A 25,052-nucleotide genomic window follows, 5' to 3' on the forward strand; every position below is an offset into this window, starting at 1 on the left:
TGAGATGAAACGGAGTGAGGTCACTGGTTTCTTGCATTATCCTGAAGATGTTTGTCAACAGTTTAATTTAGCCAAATGGCCACCATTTTAGGAAAGAAATTAAAAAAACAAAAAAAAAATAAAAAGAAAAAACTTTTATTTGACAAAGTTGGGGCAGGGGGGTGTTGGAAAAAACCCCACCATTTCCAGTCTGTACTTCTGAAGGAGTCCTGCTGAGGTAGAGCAGGGCAGTGAGTGCAGTCTGGGGCAGAATCTGTTAGAGGATGGAGCAGAAACCGTTCCTGCGGATTCGCAGTCTGCTCCTCTAACACCTGTACGTGTGGGATGGAGCCACAGGACTGAGCTATGGCAGGGGCTGTGAGGGAAACGCTCTTGGCTGTTTGCTGCACACACTGCTCTCTCCTTGGGCAATGCACGGGTACGTGCAAGCAGGGCAGACCTCAGATAGGAATTCAGCTGATAAAGTGAATGCAAATTGCAGATACTGTGAAATGTGCCTTGGCTTCCCCTGCCGGGGTCGGTGCTCTCTGGGGTGAGAAGGTGCCTGCGTCAGACCCTGGCTGGAGTTGGGCTGGGGTCTCACTGCAGCCCACGGGCACACTTCCCGCGGGGAGCGCTGCCGGGAGCTGGACACGCTCCGTACCCGGTTATGGTGTCTCAGCCCAGCACGAAGCCATCCCCCAGTGGCCCGGGAGTGGGAACTGGAGCTTGCTGGAGCCGTGGGGATGGTGCTGGAAGTCGCGCCAGCTTCATTTCCACCACCTGCCCACTGCGAGCTGTTCCATAATGCTGTTTCCTTTCTAACCAGATGAAAATACATGAGTGTTACTCACAGGGCACAAATAGGGAAGAATATGTAAAAAAGAAAAACAACCTTCAAGCCCTTTGTTTTCAATGTAGTTTATGTCACACATTGCATTTAAAAACATGGGTAGATGAGGAGATGTTATTTGCAATATCATTCATCAGAAAGTGCACACTCAGCCCAGCACCAACCAGCGTACAACAGACTACAAAGAAATACCAAAGTAAAAGGAAACCTGAGATGAAACGGAGTGAGGTCACTGGTTTCTTGCATTATCCTGAAGATGTTTGTCAACAGTTTAATTTAGCCAAATGGCCACCATTTTAGGAAAGAAATTAAAAAAACAAAAAAAAAATAAAAAGAAAAAACTTTTATTTGACAAAGTTGGGGCAGGGGGGTGTTGGAAAAAACCCCACCATTTCCAGTCTGTACTTCTGAAGGAGTCCTGCTGAGGTAGAGCAGGGCAGTGAGTGCAGTCTGGGGCAGAATCTGTTAGAGGATGGAGCAGAAACCGTTCCTGCGGATTCGCAGTCTGCTCCTCTAACACCTGTACGTGTGGGATGGAGCCACAGGACTGAGCTATGGCAGGGGCTGTGAGGGAAACGCTCTTGGCTGTTTGCTGCACACACTGCTCTCTCCTTGGGCAATGCACGGGTACGTGCAAGCAGGGCAGACCTCAGATAGGAATTCAGCTGATAAAGTGAATGCAAATTGCAGATACTGTGAAATGTGCCTTGGCTTCCCCTGCCGGGGTCGGTGCTCTCTGGGGTGAGAAGGTGCCTGCGTCAGACCCTGGCTGGAGTTGGGCTGGGGTCTCACTGCAGCCCACGGGCACACTTCCCGCGGGGAGCGCTGCCGGGAGCTGGACACGCTCCGTACCCGGTTATGGTGTCTCAGCCCAGCACGAAGCCATCCCCCAGTGGCCCGGGAGTGGGAACTGGAGCTTGCTGGAGCCGTGGGGATGGTGCTGGAAGTCGCACGAGGAGTCAGCCCCAGCCCAAACACGCGCTGTTTGGTTTTTGGGACAGAGCGGTCCCTGTTGGGGCGAGCATCCGGAGGAGTGAGCGGCTGGAGCAGTCGCTCCCTGTATCGAGCACCGGGCACAGAGAGCCGAGGCCGGGTCGGGTCTGGCACAGGCTGCCCGTCCCAGCAGCCACCGAGGGCTGCCATGGGTGCCCCCGGCACGCGGCGGGCGCGGGGCCTCCCGTCTGTGCTGCGGGGCCGCAAGTCCGGGCTTGAATCCCGGGGTGGTGTGCGCTGGAGTCGCAGGCGGCGTGCGGCACCGGGGGAGCTGAACAGGTTGAGTGACTTCAGGCTGTGGGAGGAATAATCTTCTCGGGTTGCTTCAGAGAGCTGAGGCAGCCAAACCGGGCGAGGATGGCACTGCGGAGCGCCTCGCCGCTCTGCCAGGTACCTCCGGAGTGTTTGTGTTTGGAGGACTTTTTATAGAACTGCTGTCAAAACGGGCAGAGGGAGCTTCACTGGGACCCACCTGGGAAGGGAGGTGGTGTGTAGGTGTGCACAGGAGGGACGTGTGTCCCGAGCGGCTGCCCTCAGCCCGAGCCCAGCGTAAACAGGTCCAGTCTGATGTTTATCGGGGACTCTCATCTCCTGAGCTGGTGCATTTTTTCCTGCCCTGTCAGTTACGATCCGCAGGCGGGGAGCACTAAAGCCAACTGTGCAGCGTGAGGGAGGCTGCGCCCGCCGGCCCTGCTGCGGCCAGCGCTGCCCGGCCCAGCTGCGGGACCCGGCGGGGACCCGGGGCTCCTGCCTCTGGCGTCAGCCCCAGCGCCGTCCCCGGGCGCCAACTGACTCACCGTGACTCACTGCAAACTTGGATGCGAGCGCAAAGTATACATTTGCAAATTGGCTGGTGAGGCACTGCTTTGCAATGTAGGTGGGATGTATTACATACTCCAGCAGCCGAGTTCTGCTCTTTTTGCCTCCTCCCTCTCCCTCCGTGCAGGATGGCTGGCTGAGCCCGGCATCGCCGTGCCGCTCTCGCTGGCGCAGGAAGGTGGCTCAGCCCACTCCGGTGGATGTGGCGTGTGGATGGCCCCAGCTCTGCTCCTGACGGAGCCCTCCTCTGAAGATGGATGATTTAGCTCTCCTTGACCTGTTGGAGTGCCCTGTGTGCTTTGAAAAGCTCGATGCCACTGCGAAGGTACTGCCGTGCCAGCACACCTTCTGCAAGCCCTGCCTGCAGAGGATCCTGAAGTCCCAGAAGGAGCTGAGGTGCCCCGAGTGCAGGACCCTCGTGCTCTGCAGCATCGAGCAGCTGCCCTCCAACCTGCTCCTCATTCGCCTCCTGGATGGAGTCAGGTGTGGACAAAACATCACCAGGTTTGGCTCCATCCAGAGGTCGGGGGTCCTGTCCTCCCCCGCCTCCCTGCGGAGGGTCCCCAGGGCGCTGCAGCTGCACCAGCACCGGCTGGCCACCAGTCCCAGGATCCACATGGAAGGGGTAAGGAGCGTCCTCGTCCTTTACTCTGTCCGTGAGCACAGAGAGCTGTCTGCTCATGTGCCGAGAGCTATGAAACTTTCCTGTTAGCAGTGTTGCAGAAATGTTTGAAGTATGAGAGATCGTTTTGTTTGCAAATCTGGCTGCTGTTTCCTTGTGATATTTGACTATTTTGAGTTCAGCACAACAGCGATTGCATTGACTCTCGGGCTGAGACAGAACCAGCTTGCCCTTCTCCTTAGAAAAACTCCACAGCAGCTGTTTTCCTCAGTTTTCAGGTGCTTCCTGGCTTTTGGGGCACATTTCAGGCACTTCGACTTTTGGGCAATATACTCGTTTTCACTGATAGCAATTAAGTCAGTAATTGCAAAGCTGTAACTGTTAGAGGTGGAGAAAGGTATTTCCCGTCACTGCACCTCAGTTTCCCCAGCCATTGGAAAGAAAGGAAAGCATCTAATGATGCCTACGTCCCTGGCAAAATTCTTTGAGGTTCACTAATGAAAAATATTAAGCTCGACCTATTAACTTTACCTAGGGATTATTTACTAGGCTCATTTTAAAATTCTAAGTTGTTTCTGTCAATTTTGTTAACAGTACAAAAGCTTTTCTTAAATAGAAAGGACACGGTATTAGACCTGTTAAAGGAACTTGGCTCAGACTGATTTTGGGGGAGAGACTGACTTGTGGCCTCACCTTTCCTGCATCATATTCCCGGGTTTCCATCTCTCGCACCTGAGCTATTCTTCTGCACGATGTCTCTACAAGCCTCTTGGTAATATCCAAAAGCCTGGTATCCAATATTCAAATGGCTGGTAAATCTCAGAGCTTTATTTCAGAACTGCCGAGCTCTGAACGGCAGGCAGGCACGGGACAGGTCCTCTCTCTGTGCTGGGGGCACCTGCGGGGGGATCGCTGTGGGGCTGGAGGGGACCCCCTGGGGGAGCAGGGCCCGGTTGGAGAGCGGAGCGGGGCGAGGGCGAGCACAGTCCTGGGGCCCCTCCACAGGGACCGGTGCGGCTCGGCAGCCTGCGCCACGGGGCCCTGGGCCATCAGCTGGGCTCCCGCGAGCAGCAGAGCTGTGGCCAGCGAGGGCCCTCGCTGGGATCCAGCTCTCCAGGGGGGCTACAGGGGGGTCCTGGTGCCGTTCGTGTGAGGTACAAACCGTCAGTGAGAGGCAGTTTCCAGCCACTGCCATCATGGGCCACATTTCAGCTGAAAATGAGAAGGTTTGTAGTTTCTCCAACTGAACTCCCCCAGCCCCAGATACAAAAGCACAAATACGCTTTTCTTCTCTCTCACCCATTTCACGTTTCTTTACAAGTTCTCAGGACAGGTAGGAACTTGTTGCTGGTGTTATATAAAGGGAACATCTCTCACTCTGCATCTCCCAACAGCGTTTTAAAACCAAACGGTTGGGGACCGGCAGCAGCAGTGAGTGAGGGCTGGGGACAGGCTCCTGCAGCGCCAGGACAGCCCTGACTTCCCATGCCTCCATGGAGGGATACAAAAACGCGTTACACTGAAATGCTCTTAGACTTAATTAGTTAATTAATCCTAAAACACTTTGGAATCCTCGGCTGCAAGGTGAAGAATGTGACGTATTGGTCACAGTTTGGTTTTGGTGGTTTTAAATACTTGCGGACGGGCCCAGGCGTTACCCCGGGTGCTGCAGGGGGATGCTGATGCCCGTGGACCCTCCCCTGAAGTCACTTCACCGGGCGGCAGTGGGGATGCGGTGCTAAGAGATGGTGATACGGGTGACTTCTTCCCACACCATGGAGCACATGAGTTTCAGGGGATTCCTGTGAAGTAACCTGGGAGAGCAGAGGCCACCAGATGATCTGATCCCTGGAAAAGATGCTTTTTGTCAAGAATCAAAAAATAGCCATCATGCAATCTTGCTCCACCCCAGCTAATCCCACCAGAGATAATCCCACCCCAGCTGGTCCCACCACAGCTGCTTCTCAGGTACTTGACAATGCAGAATTCATTTGCAACTGCAGTGGAAGGTTGTGTGCTCTCCAGAGAAAGACTGCCCCAATCTGCGTAGTCTGCTAATTACCACTAATACCATACACTGCTTCATGCTACAAAGCAAATAAAATTCAGGTGCCTCGTGCTGTGCTGCAGCCAGATACGCCATCAAAAGCAGGATACAGGACGTGTTTTGTGTTTACCAAAGAAGCCGTTCTATAAATAAACTTCCTTTACTCCATGGAGCTGAGAAAATCACAAGTTTGATCAAAGTTTCTCTTCTCAGCAGAGGTGTTTCCTTGCCAGCTTTTTGCTCTTCATCCCCATGAGCATCCATGAAGACAAAAAAGTAGAATAAATCCCCTTGCCACCAAGCAAGCCAAGAACCCGTACCATTCTGAGGGGGACGTGCGAGCAGGCTCCAGCAGAGCTGCTGAATTAGCAGTAGCACAATACTCAGTTTTCAGACAGGAATTCCACAGAGCCAGTCCTTAAAAACCAGGGAATATTCTATTTACAGCCCATCCCAAACTATTCCTTACTTGCTAGTACTTAAATCACATTTGAATCCTCATCCTACGTACTCACACGGGGTGGGCACGGTGTGGGTTTGTGCATATCTGTACCAGGCAGGGACCACTCCCCTGTACCTGCTCCCGGGGCGTCAGGCCAGGTTTTAAGATCTTTAGCATCTATGCAGAGAGAACAAGTCTTTGGATTTTCAGGATCTCCACGTAATAAACTGTCTGGAATTTAAGAATAAAAGGATTTGCTAGGAGGTGAATGCGTAAATAATCTACGCTGAAGCCTTTGAACTCTTAGGAACCGCCCCTGGCATGTGCCAGATGTGGTTACGTCTTGTGCTGAAGCATCCTTCTTATCTGGCTTCAGCCCCAACGCACGCCAAGCACGGGGAGGGACCAACGGGATGGTGTGTGCTGAGGCACACACAGAGCTCCCGTAGGTCTCTGATGAGCAGCAGACCTAAACCCTACCCTGCACACAGCAAAAATCCACCCCGGCCACTAAACAGCTACTTGGATGATGAACTTTGTCATGCAACAAACACGGGGCAGTGAGCCAGAGGAGAAAAATCCCGAGTATGACAGCTCGCCTTTGGAAAACACAGACCACACAGATTTAACTGTGACTCCGGCTATTTTCTCTTTGCATGAAGCAAGTGCTGTAACACCCCCCTCCAGCATTTCATGGGAGATAGACAGATAACACCTCTAATGGGATAAAAATACACCGCACTCCAACGTCGCCACCTTCACACGGACGTCTATATTTAGTGCCTGTGTCTTGGTATTTTCTTCTCCTCCAGAAACATCTCCAACTCCTCTCTGGATTTGACAGACAGGACTTGGATTGCTGGATCTTTCTGAAACCTTATTCAAAGCAACCTTCATATTTGCGCCCAGTGGAGGCAAACACGTTTCCTGACCCACACATTGTGCAAACCACCCTTCCCACCCCCAGAAAAACCCCAGTGGTTCCTGTACAGTCAAAATAATGACCTCACTATGCGTGGCATGTCACCTTGGGCTGGACAAGCACTATCCAAGCATTGCAAACCCAGGACTCTGGCACATTGGCTCTGCCTTAGGAGGTGCTGCTGCTGTGGGTGGTGGCTGCTCGTGCCACAGTGTCCCTCAGCTGGCAATGGAGCTGCTTTGTTTGGCTAAAAGTTCTGTGTGGTCTCCTGACCTCCTGGGAGAAAGGGCTTGCCCCAGTTACCTCCACAGCCACATCCCACCAGGGTTTGTCTCATTCTGGAAAACGCTGAGTGTGACCCAAGGAACTGGTTCTGCAGTGCTGGCTGGCACCTCGTACAGGATACCATCGAATGCCACTTTTCTCCTTTGCATGTAGTTTTCGCACTTTTATCTACTGCAAAAAGAGAGTGAGGTCACCGTGATACAGATTGCCCGACAACACACACCCCAGAAGCTGTGTGTGCAACAAGAAGAGAGGCTTTGCAGTAGCTGCAGCCATGAGGAAGGGCTGGTGTTACACACAGGAGGACACCCAGCCGTTCCTTCCTTTCTCTGGGAGAGTGGCCTAAGACAGAAGCACAGCCTGGAGCCAGGGGATGAGGGGTAGGTCCGGTTCCCTGCAGAAAGCTTAAAAAGAAAATACCTTTTTGATGAGATGGAGGATGAAACACCCGGTTGTGCTGTAGATGGGAGGCAGCGCTGTCATACTGAAGCCAGGCTGGATGGTGTTGAGGGGCGGTTTTGCAGAGGGCTGAGGTGGGTGCATGATCACCCCACGACTGTTGAGGTCTCTTTGAGTTACCAGCAAACCCCACTCTGCGCTTTTGGTGGGTGCAAGGCTCCTTGCCAGGGCAACCGGCACAGCAATTCCTGGCGATTCCTCGGGGCGGGGGAAAGCCAAAGGACCTCCACGGCCAACATCAGGAGCCAGTTTCCCTGGTTTTACAAAATAAGGTACCAAGCTGCAAACACATAAAAGTGTTTTAATTTGTTACCAAGGCAATGAGTCAGGCTCAGATGGCAAGTCAGGAATAGAACAGGGTTTCTCAGTGTGCGCGTTCACCTGCCGAGTATCGTGGTCAGCGAGGAGGCTGAAAGTCTGAGAGCCCTCCTCCTCTTGCAGAGTTTCCCCGCTGGCAGTTGGCCACCATCCCTGGGTCCACAGAGATGGTCACTGGCCTGAGTTTGCAACTTTCCCCTCCAGAGGGAAGGGAGAGGAGGAGCAGAAAGAGGCCCATTGAGGTGAAGCTCTGCTGGTGTGCCAGGGTTGGATTTGAAAAATATCCTGAGAGAGGCGAGGCTGGGTCTTGGCAGGGAGAAGCCCCATTCACTGCTGCCAACTAAACCTTGTCTTGCCGTCCTTTACTTCGCCTCTGCCCTTCTCACAAGGAAAACTGCGGTGCTTGCTCTTAAATCATAGAATGGTTTGGGTTGGAAGGGACCTTGAAGATCATCTACTTCCAACAATGCTGGACTTTGTTCTGCTGTTATTACTTTTCAGGCATTCAAACTCCTTCAGCCCCTTTAAAAGGGTTCTCTTTGGGCCCTGAGCAACTGATGGGCCCAGAATTTCTCCCTGGCTTTGCAGGGAGGAAGGAGCAAGCCTCCTCTGTTGGGGAACTGCATTGGCTTGTGTAACAGGGCTGCAGTCAGTCGGTCTGCCCTAGGAAATGGAAATAAATACAGAAAGGTGAGAGCAGCTCCTTTTGCCAGCCCCAAGGCAAGATGAGAACACCCAAGGCCAGGCGGACAGTGACCTCCCTGGTCTTGGCCAACGGCTGAGGCAAGGCCCAGCTGGTGGCCATCACTTCATGACAGTCATTAATTTACCATCAAAATGGCCACTAAGCGGAGGTGGCAGGCTAATGGAGAGACGTACCATCACTCATTAGGCATTTCCCTGAAATAATGTGTAAACTAAATCCTGAGTTGTTGGGCAATCAGAAGGTGCAGAGGAGCCCAGGCAGCTTTGAATGGTTGTGGGGACACAGCACTGACATCCACCTTCTGCAGGCCTGCTGCCCAGGGGGTGGGAGGTGCCATTCCTCATTCCCTCACGGCCACCTGCGCCATCCCTCATCCCCTCACAGCCGCCAGTGCCATCCCTCATCCCCTGATGGCCAGCAGCGCTGTGCTGGCTTGCAGAGCAGCCATTGCCCCATGCCGGACAGCACGGGGAGCGGGCAGCGTCAGCGCTGGTCCCGTTCCTAGCGCAGGGAAAGGGCCCGGGAGCAGGAGTGGGGCGCGGGACACAGGTTCCCTCCCTGCCCGGTAAACAGCCACTTCTGAGAAGTGCAGTGCTGAGGCAGAGCATCATGACCGGGCACGCCGAGGGCTGACACAGTTTGTTTTCTGTGCGGCTTAAAACTATGACACACAACTTAACCACTGCCTGGGATTGCTGACTGCAGCAGAGACCAAAATGTCTGATAGCAGCAGCCACGAGGGGAAGAGGCGTGAAAAGGTTTGGTGCCGACGCTGCAGCTCCAACACATGGGTCCCCAGCATCACCCTGCTGTGCCCCGCGCCCGCCCCCGCCTCCCCCTCTCCTCACACAGGAACACTGCACGGGCCCTGCGCCGCCTCCACCATGACATGGGGCTGGCACCAGGCAGCCATGGAGCAGTGCCACGCTCAGGCCCAACTCAGCCCAAGGAGGCCATGGAGCTGTTGGAGTGGGGCTGGAGGCCACGGAGATGCTGGGAGGGCTGGAGCCCCTCTGCTATGAGGGGGGCTGGGAGAGTTGGGGGGTTCAAAGTGGAGAAGAGAAGGCTCCAGGGAGACCTTGGAGCTCCTTCCAGTCCCTAAAGGGGCTCCAGAAAAGCTGGGGAGGGACTCTGGATGAGGGAGGGGAGCCCTAGGAGGAGGGGGAAGGGTTTGACCCTGCAAGAGGGGAGATGGAGCTGAGCTGTGGGGAAGAACTTGTTTGGTGTGAGGGTGGTGAGAGCCTGGCCCAGGTTGGCCAGAGAAGCTGTGGCTGCCCCATCCCTGGAGGGGTTCAAGGGCAGGTTGGAGGGGGCTTGGAGCAACCTGGTGTGGTGGGAGGTGTCCCTGCCCAGGGCAGGGGGTGACACTGGGGGGGCTTTGAGGTCCCCTCCCACCGAAACCATTCTAGGATTCTATGAACTCCTACCTTGCATGTGCCTCAGCACCCCTCCTGCCCACCTAAATCTCTCTTGTGGCTTCACACAGGCAAAGTAAAGCCTGATCCAGCCCCGTCCTCCTCCAGAGCCGTGGGACGTTACCAACAGGCAGCCAGTCGCTCCTCCAGGGCTCATCCATCGCTGGGGCGGCATCTGCCCAGTCTCTCCCTGACAGAAGCTGCTCTGTGTGACCTGGTGAGCCCCAGCACTGGCCCGAGCAGGAGGGGACTGACTTCTTCTCGCTGGCTCACACAGTCTGCTTGTGCTTGGAAGATGGAGCAGTCCTCCTCAGGGAGAAATAATGCAGAAACCACCCAACTGTCTGAATCCTCAGAATATAATTATATGAAGAGATTGAAATGACAAGTTCACTTTTGATGGTTTTGTTCTCTGTGACAAGGCTGAAGTTATCTCCTCTGCCGAAAAGCAGAAAAACAGAATTGTAATGGCAATTAATTTACATTCAAATAGCTCTTTTCATCCGACTGGATCCTAAAGAGCTCTGAAACTGCGCTAGCAGAGCACACAAAGGAGACGATGTGGGGCTCATTCATCCCATCAAAATGCGGGCAGTTGGTGGCAGGATGCTGAAGGCGGCTTCAGAAAGTTAGTAATCAGAATGGATGGCAGTTGTTATTGATTATGTCTCTTTATGAAAAGCCAGCGTGTCCTTTGGCGTCAGTCTGTAGATAATAACCAGCTCTCCATGCACGGTGTGTAAATCACTGCTCGTCAGCTCTCAGATCTGTCCTGGAGTCACTGTCTGTCTCCGGGTGGGTCTTTCCTGCTCCCCCCTGTGCCATCCCCACGGGTAAGGCAGGGATGGCATTTGCACCATCTCCCCACCCTTCTCCTGAGCGGTCCCTTTGGATCACCTGCTCTCCAGGGCAGAAATCACTCACGGCTGCGCTGCCCAGCACCTGGCATAGCAGCTGCCTCCGTTAACACCTACAGTCCCCGAGAGTGGGGACCATTGGCCATCCCATCCTCACCACCCTCCCTGCCTGCGCAGCGTGGTCAGGACACAAACTTTCCATCTCCTACATACATTGAATATTCTGCATGTGAAGATGCAGCATCCCCCTGCAGAGATGGACAGGTCACCCCAGGCTGCAGTTGGGAGCAAAGATGCTCTAACACTTCTTCAGCCACCCTGGTATGCCTCCACAGCTCACTTGTGGATCTTGAGCAATGAAACATGCCCTCACCCATTGCCTACCACCTCTCCATACTGTGCAGTTCTTTGAAGAAAAGGAGACAGCGTTGGCAGGAAGAGCTTCCTCCATCCTTCAGTGTTGACTCTTTGCTCCACAGTGGCACCTTTCTGGGTGGGAGGTTCTTTCGAGCACCTCAGTTTAATGTTTAGGCTGCACTTGGACTCCTGCTACCCAGGCGAAGAGACGGCGCGATGGAGTTTCAAGGTTCACAGGATCCAATTCAACGTGTTTCCCTGAAGAGCAAGTCCTGGCGAATGCTGGCTCTGGCACCCCTGCACTGCCCCGGGTGCCAGTCCCCTCCCACTGACACCAGTCCTGCTCCAAACAGCTCCAGAATGCAAAAAAAATCAAAAAACACTCATAAACTGAACCCACAGAACCCAGTGAGAGAAAAATCAAACTGGAAGACATCCAGCACTGGATTTCTCTTCTTCCTGGCACTATCCTAGAAATAAATCATTCCTCTCAAGGAGGCTGTTATGTGTTACAGAAATCATGTATCTACAGGAATATCACTGCCTCTGCTCAGCACGGATACTTAGCTCTTCTGCACAAACATGGGGGTGCTGGGGTGGGAGGGAAGGCAGAGCTCACGCAGAGCATGGGGCTACCTCTCCCCTCTGCACCGAGTCTAACACTGGTGCCAGAACGAGGATGTCCCCAGCAGGCAACACTTCTGGGGCTTACTCCTCTAAACAGCTCCTGCTCTCCTCCCTTTGGCATGCAGTAAATCAGAAGGAAGTACCCCTGGACATCAACAGCAATAATTAGGATTAATCTGTCACTCATCCCATGTGTTCATCTAACGCAGTGGTGGATGTTGGCGCAGTCAGAGCATCTGGGAAAGGAGCAGATCCCATCTGACACCATTAGCGGGGTCTCGCTGCAGTCATTCACCATGAGCCTTGCTGGGAAACAGGTGAAGCAGTAAATGAAGCCCAGGTGGGTGCAGGATGTTTCTGGCCTCATCCTCCCACTCACCCGGGGTGTCGCAGGCAGTGGCTGGGTCTGTTCCTGCAGGGACAGCATCACCATGGGGCCGTGCTGCTCCTCGGGGAGCCTGGAACAAAGTTTAGGGGTGTTCACAGCCTCCATCAGAAATCTCTGCCCTCCCCTGCGCTCCCTGGCTTGGCTTTCCTCCTTTCTTGGCAATCCGTAATGTTTCTCCCTGGTGACCCACACCCCAGCCAGCCTCACACTCTTCTTTTTCCTCTCTCTCTTTTTTTTTTTTAAATACCAGTGCTATGAGTGTGTGGTCTTACATTAATCCACTGCCAATAACGAGGAAGTTATAACTAGCTCATTTAAGATAATTATAGTGTGCATTTCTCCCAGCTATGAAGAGATGCTTTGAATTGCTTCCTCACATGTACATATTTTTAATTTGCTGCTTTGTTTTGTACGGAGGGAGACTCAGATGTATTGGATGGCTGCCCTAGCACAGCTGATGCCAAATGCCAAAAATAGTATTTAAAAAAAAAATAATAATCTTTTCTCCCTCATCGACCTCAAATCCATTAAGAATGGGGACAAGGTGTTGAGGTACCTCTGCCACGACCACCCCTGCTGGAAAGAAAAGCATCTCACCTGGAGAGGGAGCTTCTGGCTCCACCGCCCGGGGCTCTCCCAGCGGCTCCGCAGGCACCCCCACGGCAAGGGGGGGGGTCTCTCGCCACTGGGAGAGCCTGAAATACCTGCTGGGGGCATGATGGTAGGGTCGTGTCTCACTCAGGCATGAAAACAGAGGGGGGAAAAAAAAAAATCAGGAAAAATGAGACCGAGTTGAAAAAGTTACAACCACCCAGAAAACAGAGAGGGAAAGGTTTCTCCGGGAGAGGCCAGGCTCCCTGCAGCAGCCACGGGCACCGCAGGCAGACAAAAAGCATTTCCTCAGCACCAAACCCCCCCGGGTTTGGGTTCAGGAGCACTGGCTGCCCTTGGCCCAAAGGTCTTGGCAAAACATCCTGTTGGTCCCCGTCTGCTCAGTCGCCTGAGAAGTAGCAGTGAGCAATTCCATGTCCTGTGGCATCCCCTTCTTCTGCTCAGCTTCCCACTGGCTTTAGAGGCTTTCACAGAGGTGAACATAAAAGACTCTCCTCTCTCTTTTATTTATTTAATTTAGCATTGCTACTGTAGCTGTAGTATTGCATGGCATCACGGGAAAAACAGCCTTTTCCCTTCTTGTCTAGACCATCTTGTCTAGACCGAGCTTTTGCCAAGAAAGGCTGGACCAGGTGATCCTTGAGGTCCCTTCTACCCTGGCGTTCTGTGATTCTGTGATCCCATGGTTCACCAGGGAGGTCCCTTCTTTGTAGTTGCTGCCTCTCTGCTACCAGGCAGCAAATATTCTACCCAAATTTGCAACTACCGTTAGCTGAGTTTTTCACAGAGTTTGTCACAGTGGTTTCCCAGCTGATGTAAAGGCAGACGCTGAGCCCTGCAGCCAGGGAGTGTGCCCAAATTGACAATATTTGGCTGAAGAGTTTGCTGGCACCCCGCTAAACGAAAATGCTGCCTTGGGTTAACCAAAAGCAACTGGACATGCTAACGGGAGGTAGATCCACCAAACAAACCAAGTCCCTGCTCACCCCACGCCCAGGACCGCATCCTCACCCGGGAAAAGCCTTTCCCTCTGCCCTCAGCCCGTAGCCAGCTACCTCCAGGCACCTTGTCTTTATCGCCAGGCTTAATTAGCACCCCAGTTTCTGCCATCGCAATTAACCTACTTTGAATAAAGCAAATCAGATGCCTCGCAGAGGATCCTGTACATCCAAGACTGGACAGAAACCAGCTGAAGCCTGAGAAAGAAAATCAGATCTGAGATACGCCCACAGCTGCCTGTTTCACACCAGGAGGAGCCACCAGCAGCAGCGGGTTCCTGCTGCTCCCCCAGCCCCGGGGGGGTGTGCTGCAAGGGGGCTCTGCTGTTTTTCCTTGTCCTTCCTACGGCTCATGAACACATTAAAAAACGATGACCCCAATGCACGTCTTTCTGAAAACCTCAGCTTGAAGATCTATTTTGCGAGAGGCCGGCAAAGCAGGAGAGCGCCCTGTGCAGTAAACACCACATCGGCTGCTCCGTGTGGGTAGATAAAGGCTTGGTTTATATCCTAAATAAAGTTGGGAAATCAATGCGATATTTTTGGCTCAGTATCTGAACAGACAAACAAAATATAAAAAAAAAACCCAAACCAAGCAGCAAAGACAGACTTTGGAAAAATCTGACTTGAGCCTTAAAAATTTACTTGAGCTGAATGATTTTTTTTGATGAAGATCTTGAAAAAGTTAATTTCAAGTAAATTTCAGTCGGTTCCAAAACAAACGCTTTGTATTGCTATGGCTTTTTGAAATACACTTCCTCTTTGCTAGCAGAGTACTAGACTAACGCTTTGTTAATTAGAACCCTAGAAAGGAGGGGTGAGTTTCAGCCAGCCCTACTGTCCTGAACATGCTTTCAGCTATTCATTCCAGCTTGCCCTCCTGTCTCATCTCATCCTACTTCTTGCTGAAGAGAGAATATTCCAGACTCTGAGCAGCCCACTGCTGTTCACTTTTCCCAGTTAGTTGTAGGCATGCATTTCACTTCAGAGTTTCTCTTGTTTTTAATACATTTCCATAACTCGTTCTTGATGCCTTTTATGTTTTGCTTTATTTTCCCGTGGAACCATTCTCTCACCATCCCCGGACGTTTGTGCTCCTCCTTTACAAGCCCTGTTTTTGCAGTTTGCATGAGTCTTGTTTGTTTTCTGGTCGCTCCTGAGGCAATCAAAGGTCTCTCTCTCTGTGCTCCTTGTCCTTGTTTGACACCAGAGCGTCTGTCTCGGAGTCTTTCCGATGGAGAGCTGCCCCTCCCATAATCCTCTATTCCCACACTGTTTTTCTGCACAGGAACGTGTGTCCGTCCAGGCGCGGGCTCAGGGAGAGTTTCTGTGGCCCTGGCCCTGGCACACTCCCTGTTCCAGGGCACTGATGGAGAGCAGAGCTGGCCAGATGTCTCACTTCCAGCATCTTCCTTTTTCCCAGCAACGTACTTTGGGTGTCACTAAGCCAAGTGCGTGCACTTACTGTTAGCACAAATTAACAGACAAAATGAGTTAATTAGAACTAAACATTCAACTAATTGTTTCCTGTTTCAAATGCTTTGAAGTAAACACACTACATAAATTTTTTTTCTTCTCAGTTCCCTTTTCCTACCAAGCATCAGTGTTTGGGAGTGCTGGAAGGTGTTCCCTTCCCAAAACCTAAATCAGCTGCAAAGGTTTTTCCTGAAGTCCCACACATGATGTTACAAATCCCAAAGAGTGGAGAAGGACCATGTAGATCTGCAGAGTCTGGCACAGAAGCAGCTAAAAAACCTCTTGTCCCTGGCTGTCCCAGGCACCAGCACCTCTGCTTAAAACTGGTCAAGGCTCTAGAGCTGGGGACAATCCTGGCTTCCCTTTTTCTCAGCATGTATCTCCTGCAGCTGTGCTACCAGCCAAGAGGATAGATGTGGAGCTCAGGATTTGGTTTTTCCCCTTAAAATTCCAGATTCCTTCCAATTGCAGGGAAGCTCCCAAAGCCAGAAACAGCCAAACAGTTCATCAAAAGGGACTAAAAAAATGAACCACAACACAAGATACTATTGAACCCAAGAATCTGGTACAATTCAAGGAAGGAGCAGTATCTGCAGCTCTAACAGCTCAGACAATAGTTTAAAATAGCTACAGCTGCCTCACTTCATGCCCAAAGCAATCACTGCTTGCCTCAAGCTCAGGAGAAATCTCTCCCAGAGGCAGAGCCGAGCACTTTGTCTCGGTGGCTGTTTCCAGTTGGATGTGAGACTGGAAGGACCGCTCACCCGGTGCGGGATGGAACCCCTGTGTACGGATGAGAGCCACATTGTTCAGTGACCGAGGCTTCACAAACCCACGGGAGGATATTTTCCCGTCTAACCTTTATTGCTAACTTGTCTGTAGAGATGTCGGGACAAGGGTTGTGCTGGCAGCCCTCCTGTGAAGGCAGCACACCTTCTCACAGCATTCAAGCACACAGAATAGCACAGAGTAACACAGAATAGCACAGAACAGAATATTTCAGTTGGAAGGGACATACAATGATCCCCAGTTAAACGGCCCGAGCACTGCAGGGCTGAGCAGAAGTTAAAGGAGCAGCACTCGCTCCCAGGCAAAGGGGCAGCAGAAGGACAGAGCTTAACTCTCAGTGTTTTGCATTTCTTATAGGTTTGTGATGTTGCATGTGGCAATAAACATAAACAAACACAGGTTGCTCATTGGCTCTAGGATGCACTTGTGTGGGACCCAGTACAACAGATGTGCTGAAGGTATCTCCATCCTCTCCTTAACACAAGTATGTAGAGATCGAGCCTTTCAGCATTGCTGGTTCCCAGCGTCCAGGCCCCCCCAGATGCACACCGAGAACAGCTACAGAGAGCACAGAAAACATTGTTATCTGCACTTCTCCCAAGAAAAACGCCCCTCAGGCTGCCCTCCAGCCGCACCTCGTGGGTTCACAGCACCGAGGCCAGGCACAGCTCGGGTTTATTCAGCTGTCTAAATGAGCTCTGGCATTGTGTGTTAAATTGAGTTTTCTACTATAGATAAGGGTCAGTATAGCAGTTATTTGACTTTGCAGCTTCATTTTGATGAGAATCAAGATGGCAAAGTTCCCTCATCTCTTCTGGTTTTGGTATATCTCTCCTTTCTCATATTATGCTGCAACAACAATAACATTAGGAAGCCTCTCTTCCTGTAACCCAGATTAAAGACCGAAATAAAGTCACGGCCACAGGCTGTTGATAACCACAGGAGAGCAGAACCCGCACTCACCTTGTTCCCGTTGGGTTGTAGACCCACACTCGGCCACTGCAGGTGACAGCCCTGGGTCAGCTGGACGGTGGCTGCGACCTCCGGTCATTCTGACATAGAAATACCTGGGTTCATTAAAATAGATATTGCGTTAGACATTATATTACCTTAGAGCAGGCAATAAGATCTCATGGGAAGACTAGTTTAATGCATTAATTGTTTCTTAATATTCTTAAACAAGTTCAGCCTGCTTTTCATCTTGATACAAATTTAGTGTAAGTATTTTGGAGCTTGTCTTCATTAGAAAAAGACATCAAGAAAGGATGTGGGTAGTTAATCCCAATAAACGCATGCTTAAGCCTTAGACCTCTAAATTTTTCCCAGTAATTACAAATGCTTTTGGGGAATTCTGTCTATGTTAAGCATCGCTGTCACGGACAAACTGCAAGGGCTGCCTCTCGTCCCGCAGGTCCCGCGAGCCAAGGCGCTGTACACCTACCGAGGGCACAACCCCGGGGAGCTGCGCTTCAACAAGGGGGACATCATCCTGCTGCTCCGGCAGCTGGACGAGAACTGGTACCTGGGGGAGGTCAACGGCGTCAGCGGCGTCTTCCCCGCCAGCTCCGTGCAGGTCATCAAGCAGCTGCCCCTGCCACCGCCCCTGGGCAGAGCTCTCTACGGCCTTGACCTGAGGAGCAGGGACAAGGTGGAGAACAAGGACTGCCTGACGTTTCACAAGGTAACATCCCCACGGTGGCCAAGGGCTGGCCCGTCCTCTTCTTTCAGCTGCCTACATTCTGCTGCTCCCCAGCTCCACCAGAGCTCCCTTCTGGAAAGCAGTGAGGTTCCCAAGCCCCCTCAGAGAGTGACACCAGCAGTCAACCCACCCCACTGTCCCACGGCACCCAGGGGTACGTGCAGGACGAGGGGCATCCAGGGAGGGATGGAAGTGCTCACCATGAGCAGCGATGCGGTCCCTGGGCTCAGCTCCTCGCCCAGGCTGCTGTCGTGGGTGAGGAGTGGCTGTTGGTGGCATCTGCACTCAGACATCCCAGAGAGGTCTCTAAACAAAACCTACTGACATAGTAATGGAAATTGCTTCCGGGTCTGGGGTACCTCATTGGTGCTGGTTGAACACTGTAGAGCAGGGTGACACCTGAACTGTCACCGTGTTCCCCTTTATTCCCAAAGGCTACAGAGCCTGTGTTTGCTGTTAGAGGACACGCGGCTCTGAGTAAGTGCACCTCCCAGCACAGTCCTGTCCCTGTCCTGGCAAACAGAGGTGAGGCATGGCATGGCATGGCAGAGTGGAACAGAAAGCGCTGCCTGCAGGCACCAGTGTCCTCACAGAGACATCACCTCTTTCTCCGTCCAGCTGGCAGCACAGACCTGGTGGTCTCCTCACCCTCACGGCTGGGAAGAGGAGGCAGGAGGAGGCTGTGGGGTGTCCCCAGGAGCAGGAGCTGGATGTGGGGTGGCTGGCAGGGGGCAGGAGAAATCAAATGTCCGAGAGCCCCAGGTGTCCCCAGGAACAGGAGCTGGATGTGGGGTGGCTGGCAGGGGGCAGGAGAAATCAAATGTCCGAGAGCCAGCTGTGGTTCCTGACTAAGGGGAAGAATTAAAAGAGAAAAATCAGCTCAGAGCAGCATCACACATCACCAGCAGCTCTACGAAATGTGGGCTTTCAGCTTGGTATTGCCGATGCAGCGAGGCTGGGCAGCCAGCAGCCCCCCTTTGGCAGGAGGATCCACTCTGCAGCAGGAGGCGCCTCTGCCGTCAGCATTTGTTTTTCTCTTTCACTCTATTTTTCTTTGTTTCAGGGCTTACTCACGCCGTGTATTTGCGTGAGGAGCCTCCGCTCGTCCCCACTCCTGCAGCAAAGCCGGCACCCGGGGAGTCAGTGCAGGGGGAGCACAAAGGCTCCTGCAGAGAGGCCAGAGCGTCCCCCTGCCCCAGCCTCGGGCAGGGCAAAGGCTGGAGCAGGCTCCTCCGTAACTCCCCCCGGCAGCGCCGGTGCCGTGTCCTCCAGGCGGGCTGTTTGGCAGCGAGCCCACCTGGGGATTGGGGCAGGGATTCACGTGCCATCCCACCTGGCAATCTCTGCTTATTCTTCAGGCAGCAGTTACCATTCAGACACAGAAATGAAAGCTGAGAGTCACTCCCAGATTAACACAAAATTTCCACCAGTTCAGATGGAAACTTTATGCATGTACTCTGCAGGATGTTTGGGCCAGTGGGAAGAATTCTTCTCTGGCCCCTTCAACCTTGGAGTCATTGCAATTTATGCTCCAAACTTTGTGCATTAGTTCAGAAGACAGAAAAACATAAATTTGTTTCTGTAAAATTCTCCTTACATCCCTCCCACAAGTGGCAGATATCCTTAAAAAGATTAAATCAAAACATCTTAAAAGTTAACAAGGCTTAATTCTGCTGTGTTGCTCAGGAGTGTAGGTCTTTCCAAAGGGATGGAGCTATCAGTCAATATAAACCAGCTGATTTCCTCCGGAGTATGTCAAATACCCACACTCCAGCAATGCCAGGTTAATTCAGCCCCTGAAACAGCCATCTGAGCTTCTGGGCAGCGTGGCACCAGTTACCTCCACACTCGTACAGGGGGTCTGTGCTTGGTTCGTAGCTAAAATGCCGTTTTCATTATTAGTTGTGTGTGTGGCAGTTCCAGAGGCATTTCCACGCGATGGAGACCATCCAGCAGGTCAAAGGCTTTTCATGTCCTCACCGTCAGACTTGTGTCCACGGTCCCAGTCCAGCCACGCTCACACCTTTAAATTAAAGACAAGCTAGAGCGTTGTGCTGAGTGAGGCCAGACAGGCTGGCATGGGGAGCAGGGACACTGCAGAAGGTGTCCCCGGGGCTGGACGGGGCGGCAGCACTGGGGCTGTCCAGGGGGGGTCTCTGCCATGGCAGGGTGAGCCCACCACCACCCGACCTCCCCCCTCTCCCCACGCTCCTGTCCATCGGGGTGGCAGCATCTCCCTGCCCAGAGGGCACGTGAGGTGACAGAGCAGGGACCTTCCCCACCGTGTGTGTGGTGTGGGGACCTGTCCTTGGCCGTGCCCACCCAACGGCACACCGGGCAGGGGCACGGCCGGCACCAGGGGCAGAGCCCCCCTCCCAGCCCCACATGGCTCACGCTGCCTCTGGGCCTTGCAGACAGAAGCAGTGGCATGGCCGACACCGGGGGGCAGAGCCCCCCTCCCAGCCCCACACGGCTCACGCTGCCTCTGGGCCTTGCAGACAGCAAGCCTCTCCCTCACTGCAATGATCCTCTGAAATGGGGAAAAAAATAGGGGCAAAAATGCCAAATTCAGCCAAAATACCAAACTTGCATTTTCAAGGGGTTCTGTTGTAAGCAGGTCCCGCCAGGCTCTGTTGGCTGGACCGGTCTGCGGGGACGTTGCCGGTCACGGTGTCCCCGGTGTCCCCCCCTCCAGCACAGCAGCATTCCCGGCGCTCCGGCTCCCAGCCCTTCCTGCTGCCCGCTCCCTGACGGTGCTTCGTTAGCGCTGGTCTAGACATTAATTGTATTCCTGCAGTTTAGCTTGAGATGTTGGGTGTAAATGGCACCAACAAGAATTCCTAGAAATAAAATTAATACTTGTAATCATCATAATTACAGCAAGCACTTCTTTGTGGCTATTTTATGAAAGGACACTGGTAAGACATCTTATTTGAAGCTCTAATATATTTTGTAGAATGTCTTTTCATTTAATGAAATCATTTTAGCTTCAGTAATTACTTATTTAAGTCTGGCATTAACAGAAATAAGTTAGCTAGGGCCACATAAAGCCACCAAGGAACTAGAAATTAATTATGGAGAAGGCAAAGATAGGTCTGTTTGGGGAGATGCAAGGCTTTTCTTGGCTTTGATGCTTAGGTTTGTGCCCCATTTCATCGCGTCCCCCGGTGTTTAGAGAGGGAAGAAAAATGTTTCCTGTTTAGGCTAATTTTAATTACATACAGAAACTACAATATTGCCATCTTATATGTGTACATATGCACACGCTATTGTTTTTAAACCTTGCTTTAAGGGGTGAGGAGGAGGGAAATGTGAAAACAATTCCTGCTTTAAAATGATGATGCTGGAGAGACACCTCTCCCGCGTCAGAGCCATCCCTGCTCAGCTCAGCCAGGCACATTGCCTCACTTGAGTGGGTGAGAATCTCCAAGTTTTGCAATTCGTTAATGTCAGCAGTAAATCATGATTAATTCCTCTGGCAGTCATCGTGGTAAAAAACATTGTCACCACATGCCCTTTGCTATTAATACTGTGTGATCAGCAGTTTCCAAGAAATACTGTTTGAGCATCGCCCGTATGCAAACTCAGGGCCTGACTCTTCCCTCCCTAAAGCCAGCGGGTACCAGCCAGGCCTTTTCTGTGGGACCGGGGGCAGGACCAAGCTGTGAACGTTCTGGCCAGTAGAGAGGTAACTGGGCAGATCTCTTCTGCTGGGAAAGCCACCACCAGCAAGGGCTTCTCTGAGCTCACGCCTTAATGCCAGCTACAGAGCTCCGATGTCCTGTGAGACGCTCCCAAGCATGGCAGCACGAAGCAGAAAAGGGAGATGTGCCCAGAGGTCCCTTCTATTTAGAGTTAAATTTATTATAATGCTGCTGGAGTCGGCCAGCTCTCCCCTGCCCAGAACCTCTGCCAGGCAAGGGCTTTCACAAGAAACACAGCCTTTGGTAAAGTGCTGGGGGGAGCACTCAGCCCCAGGAACGAGTTCTCTAAGCAATAAGTTTTTAAAACTAATTTTAATTTTGCTGTCAGCTTTGCATTAGGGATTTGTCACTGAAAATGCATCAGGAGAATGACTGAGCTTTTAAAGTTTTTAAAGATCACCTGCAACATCATCTGAAACCTGCTGACAGGTTGGAAAAGAGAGGGAAAAGGGAAACCTGCGCTGTGCTAGGCATGACTTTTGAACCCTGCCATCACATCTCTCTCTCTCTTCCAGCCAAACACCACTGCCAGGCAGCTCCTCCAGACCAGCAAAAGCCACTGGTCCCCTCAGTTTAAGTGCGCGTCCCTACGGACGGCGTCTCCCAAAGCCAAGGGTGCGGACTCGCCGGCCTTCCCCAAGGTGCCCGACTCCCGGCGCAAGAGCCTGCGGCAGTTCTCCATCACCACCGCCCTCAACACCCTCAACAGGATGGTCCACGCACCCACCGAGCGGCAGGCGCTGGAGATCAGCTCCCCCGTCCTCATCAGCTCCAGCAACCCCACCGTGGCCACCCAGAGCAGCGAGAAAGCGGAGTTTCCCTACAGCCCACCTCTCCAGGTAGGGAAGCGGCATCGGGGATGGTGTGGGAGCAGAATGAGCCCAAAACACAAATCCTGGGTAGAAGCACTGGACGCACAGGCAGCAAGTCCAGAAGCTAAAGTGCACCAATAGTAATAGCATCAGTCAGGTGTCATCCACATCGGGCTGCTGGGACTTTTTCCCCTTTTTTTGAATTGGAAAGGGCTGTCTTCAGAGTTCAGCAGCCCAAGGGAATTCATGAAAACAGAAATTAAGTTATCAGAGTAACTAAACATGGATAAAGCAGATTTCCATCCCAATTTCTGCCCTGCTGCAGTGAGCTCCAGGTGGACAGTGGGAGAAAGCAAAGACCTTAACACACAAAACAAAATGTATTTCAGTTTAGAAAGTAGTAAGGAACACGATTCCCACGGGAGCTCATTCACAGCCATGTATGTGTGTGTGTGGGTGTGTGCACACGCCTGAATTCACACTGCAAACATCTGGTTTGCTGTATAACGACGTAGATCAAAACCAGACATTTCTCAGCACTTGCAAAATTAAAGCTAAACCCAGCCATCGGCCACGCTCACCCGTGTTACTTTGAGGATGAGCCTTTCTGAGCTTCTTTCACACCATGAAGTCGCACCGGCAGAGTAGGACCTGCAGAGTCAGGCCCTGAATTCCGAGCACATGAAAGCCTGGTGAGCTCAGAGAGGAGGCTGCATCGTCCTGAGCAGGTCTGTCCTGCCTGCGATTGCTTCAATGGCCTTTTCATCTAATCCCACGCTTAAAAGGGAAGTAGAAACCTATTATTCTTATTAATTGGTATTTCCATTTTTCTGGTAAGTCTCAAGCATACAAGGAGTTCCCAACATCCCCAATGCGTATCCGCAATGATAAGCACCAGCTTTAATTGAAAAGTCCAAATCTCAGCACAGGAGCTCTTTGGGTACCTCCAACCCTACCTTTGCTCTGCCCATCGGGGCACACACAGGTCCCAGGGGAGCCGGAGCTCCATTACCATGCCCTAATCCCCGGAGTTTTCTCCAAAGGCAAACTGCCGACAGGACAGGCTTCCTCACAATACACCCATCAGTTATAGCACCCACGGAAATGCTGAAGCCTCCTGGCTCTGCTAAGAGGGGCTGCCAGCCCTCCTGAAAACCCAGCGGGGCCCTTGCCCTGCCCTGAACCTGTCCCCTGCCCGCCCCGACCCACGACTAGAGGGAGGTTTCTGCAGGAGGGCAAATACACAGCCTCTGTCTGTAGTCTGAACCCGGGACTCTGCTGAGAGAAATGGAATTTGGGGCTGAGATAATAAATGTAGACTGACCTTTTGGACTACATCCACTCTTCATTCTGGGAGGAACAGAGTCTCACTCCTTCTCCACACTTCGGTTAAAGATCTCTGTATGGAATCTTCACAGATCATCTGAAATGGTAGAAAAAAAAAGGTTTTGTTTAGATTTGTATGACATCTTTCATATTCAGGGCTGCTCTAACGTTTTATAAAGCAATAAGCCAGCCCCTGGTAGTGTGGTGTCTGTGCAATAACAGCCAGCAGGTATTTTGTACCTCGCAATAGCCTGCAAAGAGCCCTGGATGTCAGCTCCTGGAGTATGTGAGAGGACATGGAGCCTCACGATAGAACTATAATTCAATTGAAATGGTATCATGTCTCACAAACCCAATATAATTTTACCAAAAACATCTCAGTGTAAACTGCTGTCGGCAGCAGAAGCGATCGAGTGGATGTGTTAACGTGCTGCCTCGGAAGGGTTGGAATCTCCTTTCTTCTAGACAGCAGATCTGCTCCCAGAGGTTTGCTGGAGGATCTGTGCCGTTCACGGGGCCACACAGGTTACAGCTCCTCCTTTTACCATCTCTGGGTCTGGGCTGCGACGACCGACCGGTAAAGCTGAGATTCTTTTGCAAGCCCAGATAGGTGCTGCCAGGCGTGTTGGCCGTATCCCACTGAGGTCATTCAGCCTTTCTCCTGGTATTAATGGATGGGGAAGCTGTGGGGGTTTGATAAGGCAGCTCTCATCATCAGAGCAAAGGTGCAGGATTGAGGAGCAGTGGGAGAGACGAGAGCTGATGCTGGCCAGCAGCTTCTGGTGGAAGTTCAGCTTCAACAGTAAGTGCTGAGGCTTTGGAAAAACAGCAGTTCATCTCTGAAAGCGTGGCTGTGCCATGGCAATTAGTTTTATATCCACAGCATTACTCAGAAGGAAAAGATCTATGTTTCTTGGGTTTATGCCACTCCAGATGAAACAGAAGTTGGGCAGTAATGAACAGTTGCGTGCCTACTGCCAGCCCCAAAAACTCACCAGAGCACAAGTCCTAGGCTGGGGTCTAGTATCCCCCCAGAGCACCCCGTCCCCAGCAGAGTCACGTCTCCAGCGATGGCTGGAGGCACCTCGGGGACAGGCAGAACAAAGCGCAGGCTCAGAAGCGACGGTGAAGGGGCCGTGCTGGGTGTTTGCAGGGCTTCCCACAGCACGCCCTGCCCGGCCTTTCCACCACCGAGGATCAGGTCGGGCTCATTTCAGGCCATAAAAGGGAATAACCGGCCACAGCCGGCACCCGCCCGCCCTCCTCCTGCTCTTCCTTCCCTTGGCGGTGCCAGGCCGGGAGCCAGAACCAGTTTGCAGGGCTTGTGGGCACCGTGTCTGTGCATGTGCTGGTTGGGCAAGGGCTGCAGCGATGCCGAACTGCGCCCGCCCTCCCCGCCCCAGCAGCAGAGGGGACCTCTGCCCAGTCACCCCAGTCACCCCTGAGCTCATTCCCCTGCTCTGGGGGTAGGTGGGGGAGGAAACACCCGGCCAGGAGCCACTGCTGCCCTTCACCGCTCGTTCGGCAAAGCTGATAAACCTGACACC

General features: G+C 52.4%; 1 protein-coding gene and 1 long non-coding RNA gene across 2 annotated transcripts in view; one reads left to right on the forward strand and one right to left on the reverse strand.

Annotated features, from left to right (window-relative positions):
* The first annotated feature begins 1,805 nt into the window (after positions 1-1,805).
* Positions 1,806-25,052, forward strand: part of SH3RF2 (SH3 domain containing ring finger 2) — a 38,813-nt gene continuing 15,566 nt past the window's right edge. Inside the window, exons 1-3 of the mRNA XM_014948258.1 lie at positions 1,806-3,269; positions 17,376-17,645; positions 21,883-22,206. Coding sequence (XP_014803744.1) covers positions 2,898-3,269; positions 17,376-17,645; positions 21,883-22,206 — 966 coding nt within the window. The 5' untranslated portion in view covers positions 1,806-2,897. The remainder of the gene's footprint in view (positions 3,270-17,375; positions 17,646-21,882; positions 22,207-25,052) is intronic.
* Positions 7,566-10,138, reverse strand: LOC106891600. Its single transcript, XR_001412729.1, has 3 exons — positions 9,873-10,138; positions 7,803-8,402; positions 7,566-7,701 (listed from the first exon to the last, which is right to left on the reverse strand). It is a non-coding gene; the product is annotated as an uncharacterized LOC106891600 (long non-coding RNA).

The sequence above is a fragment of the Calidris pugnax genome, unplaced genomic scaffold, assembly GCF_001431845.1.
Source record: "Calidris pugnax isolate Ruff unplaced genomic scaffold, ASM143184v1 scaffold27, whole genome shotgun sequence".
In the NCBI taxonomy this organism is placed as follows: Eukaryota; Metazoa; Chordata; class Aves; order Charadriiformes; family Scolopacidae; genus Calidris; species Calidris pugnax.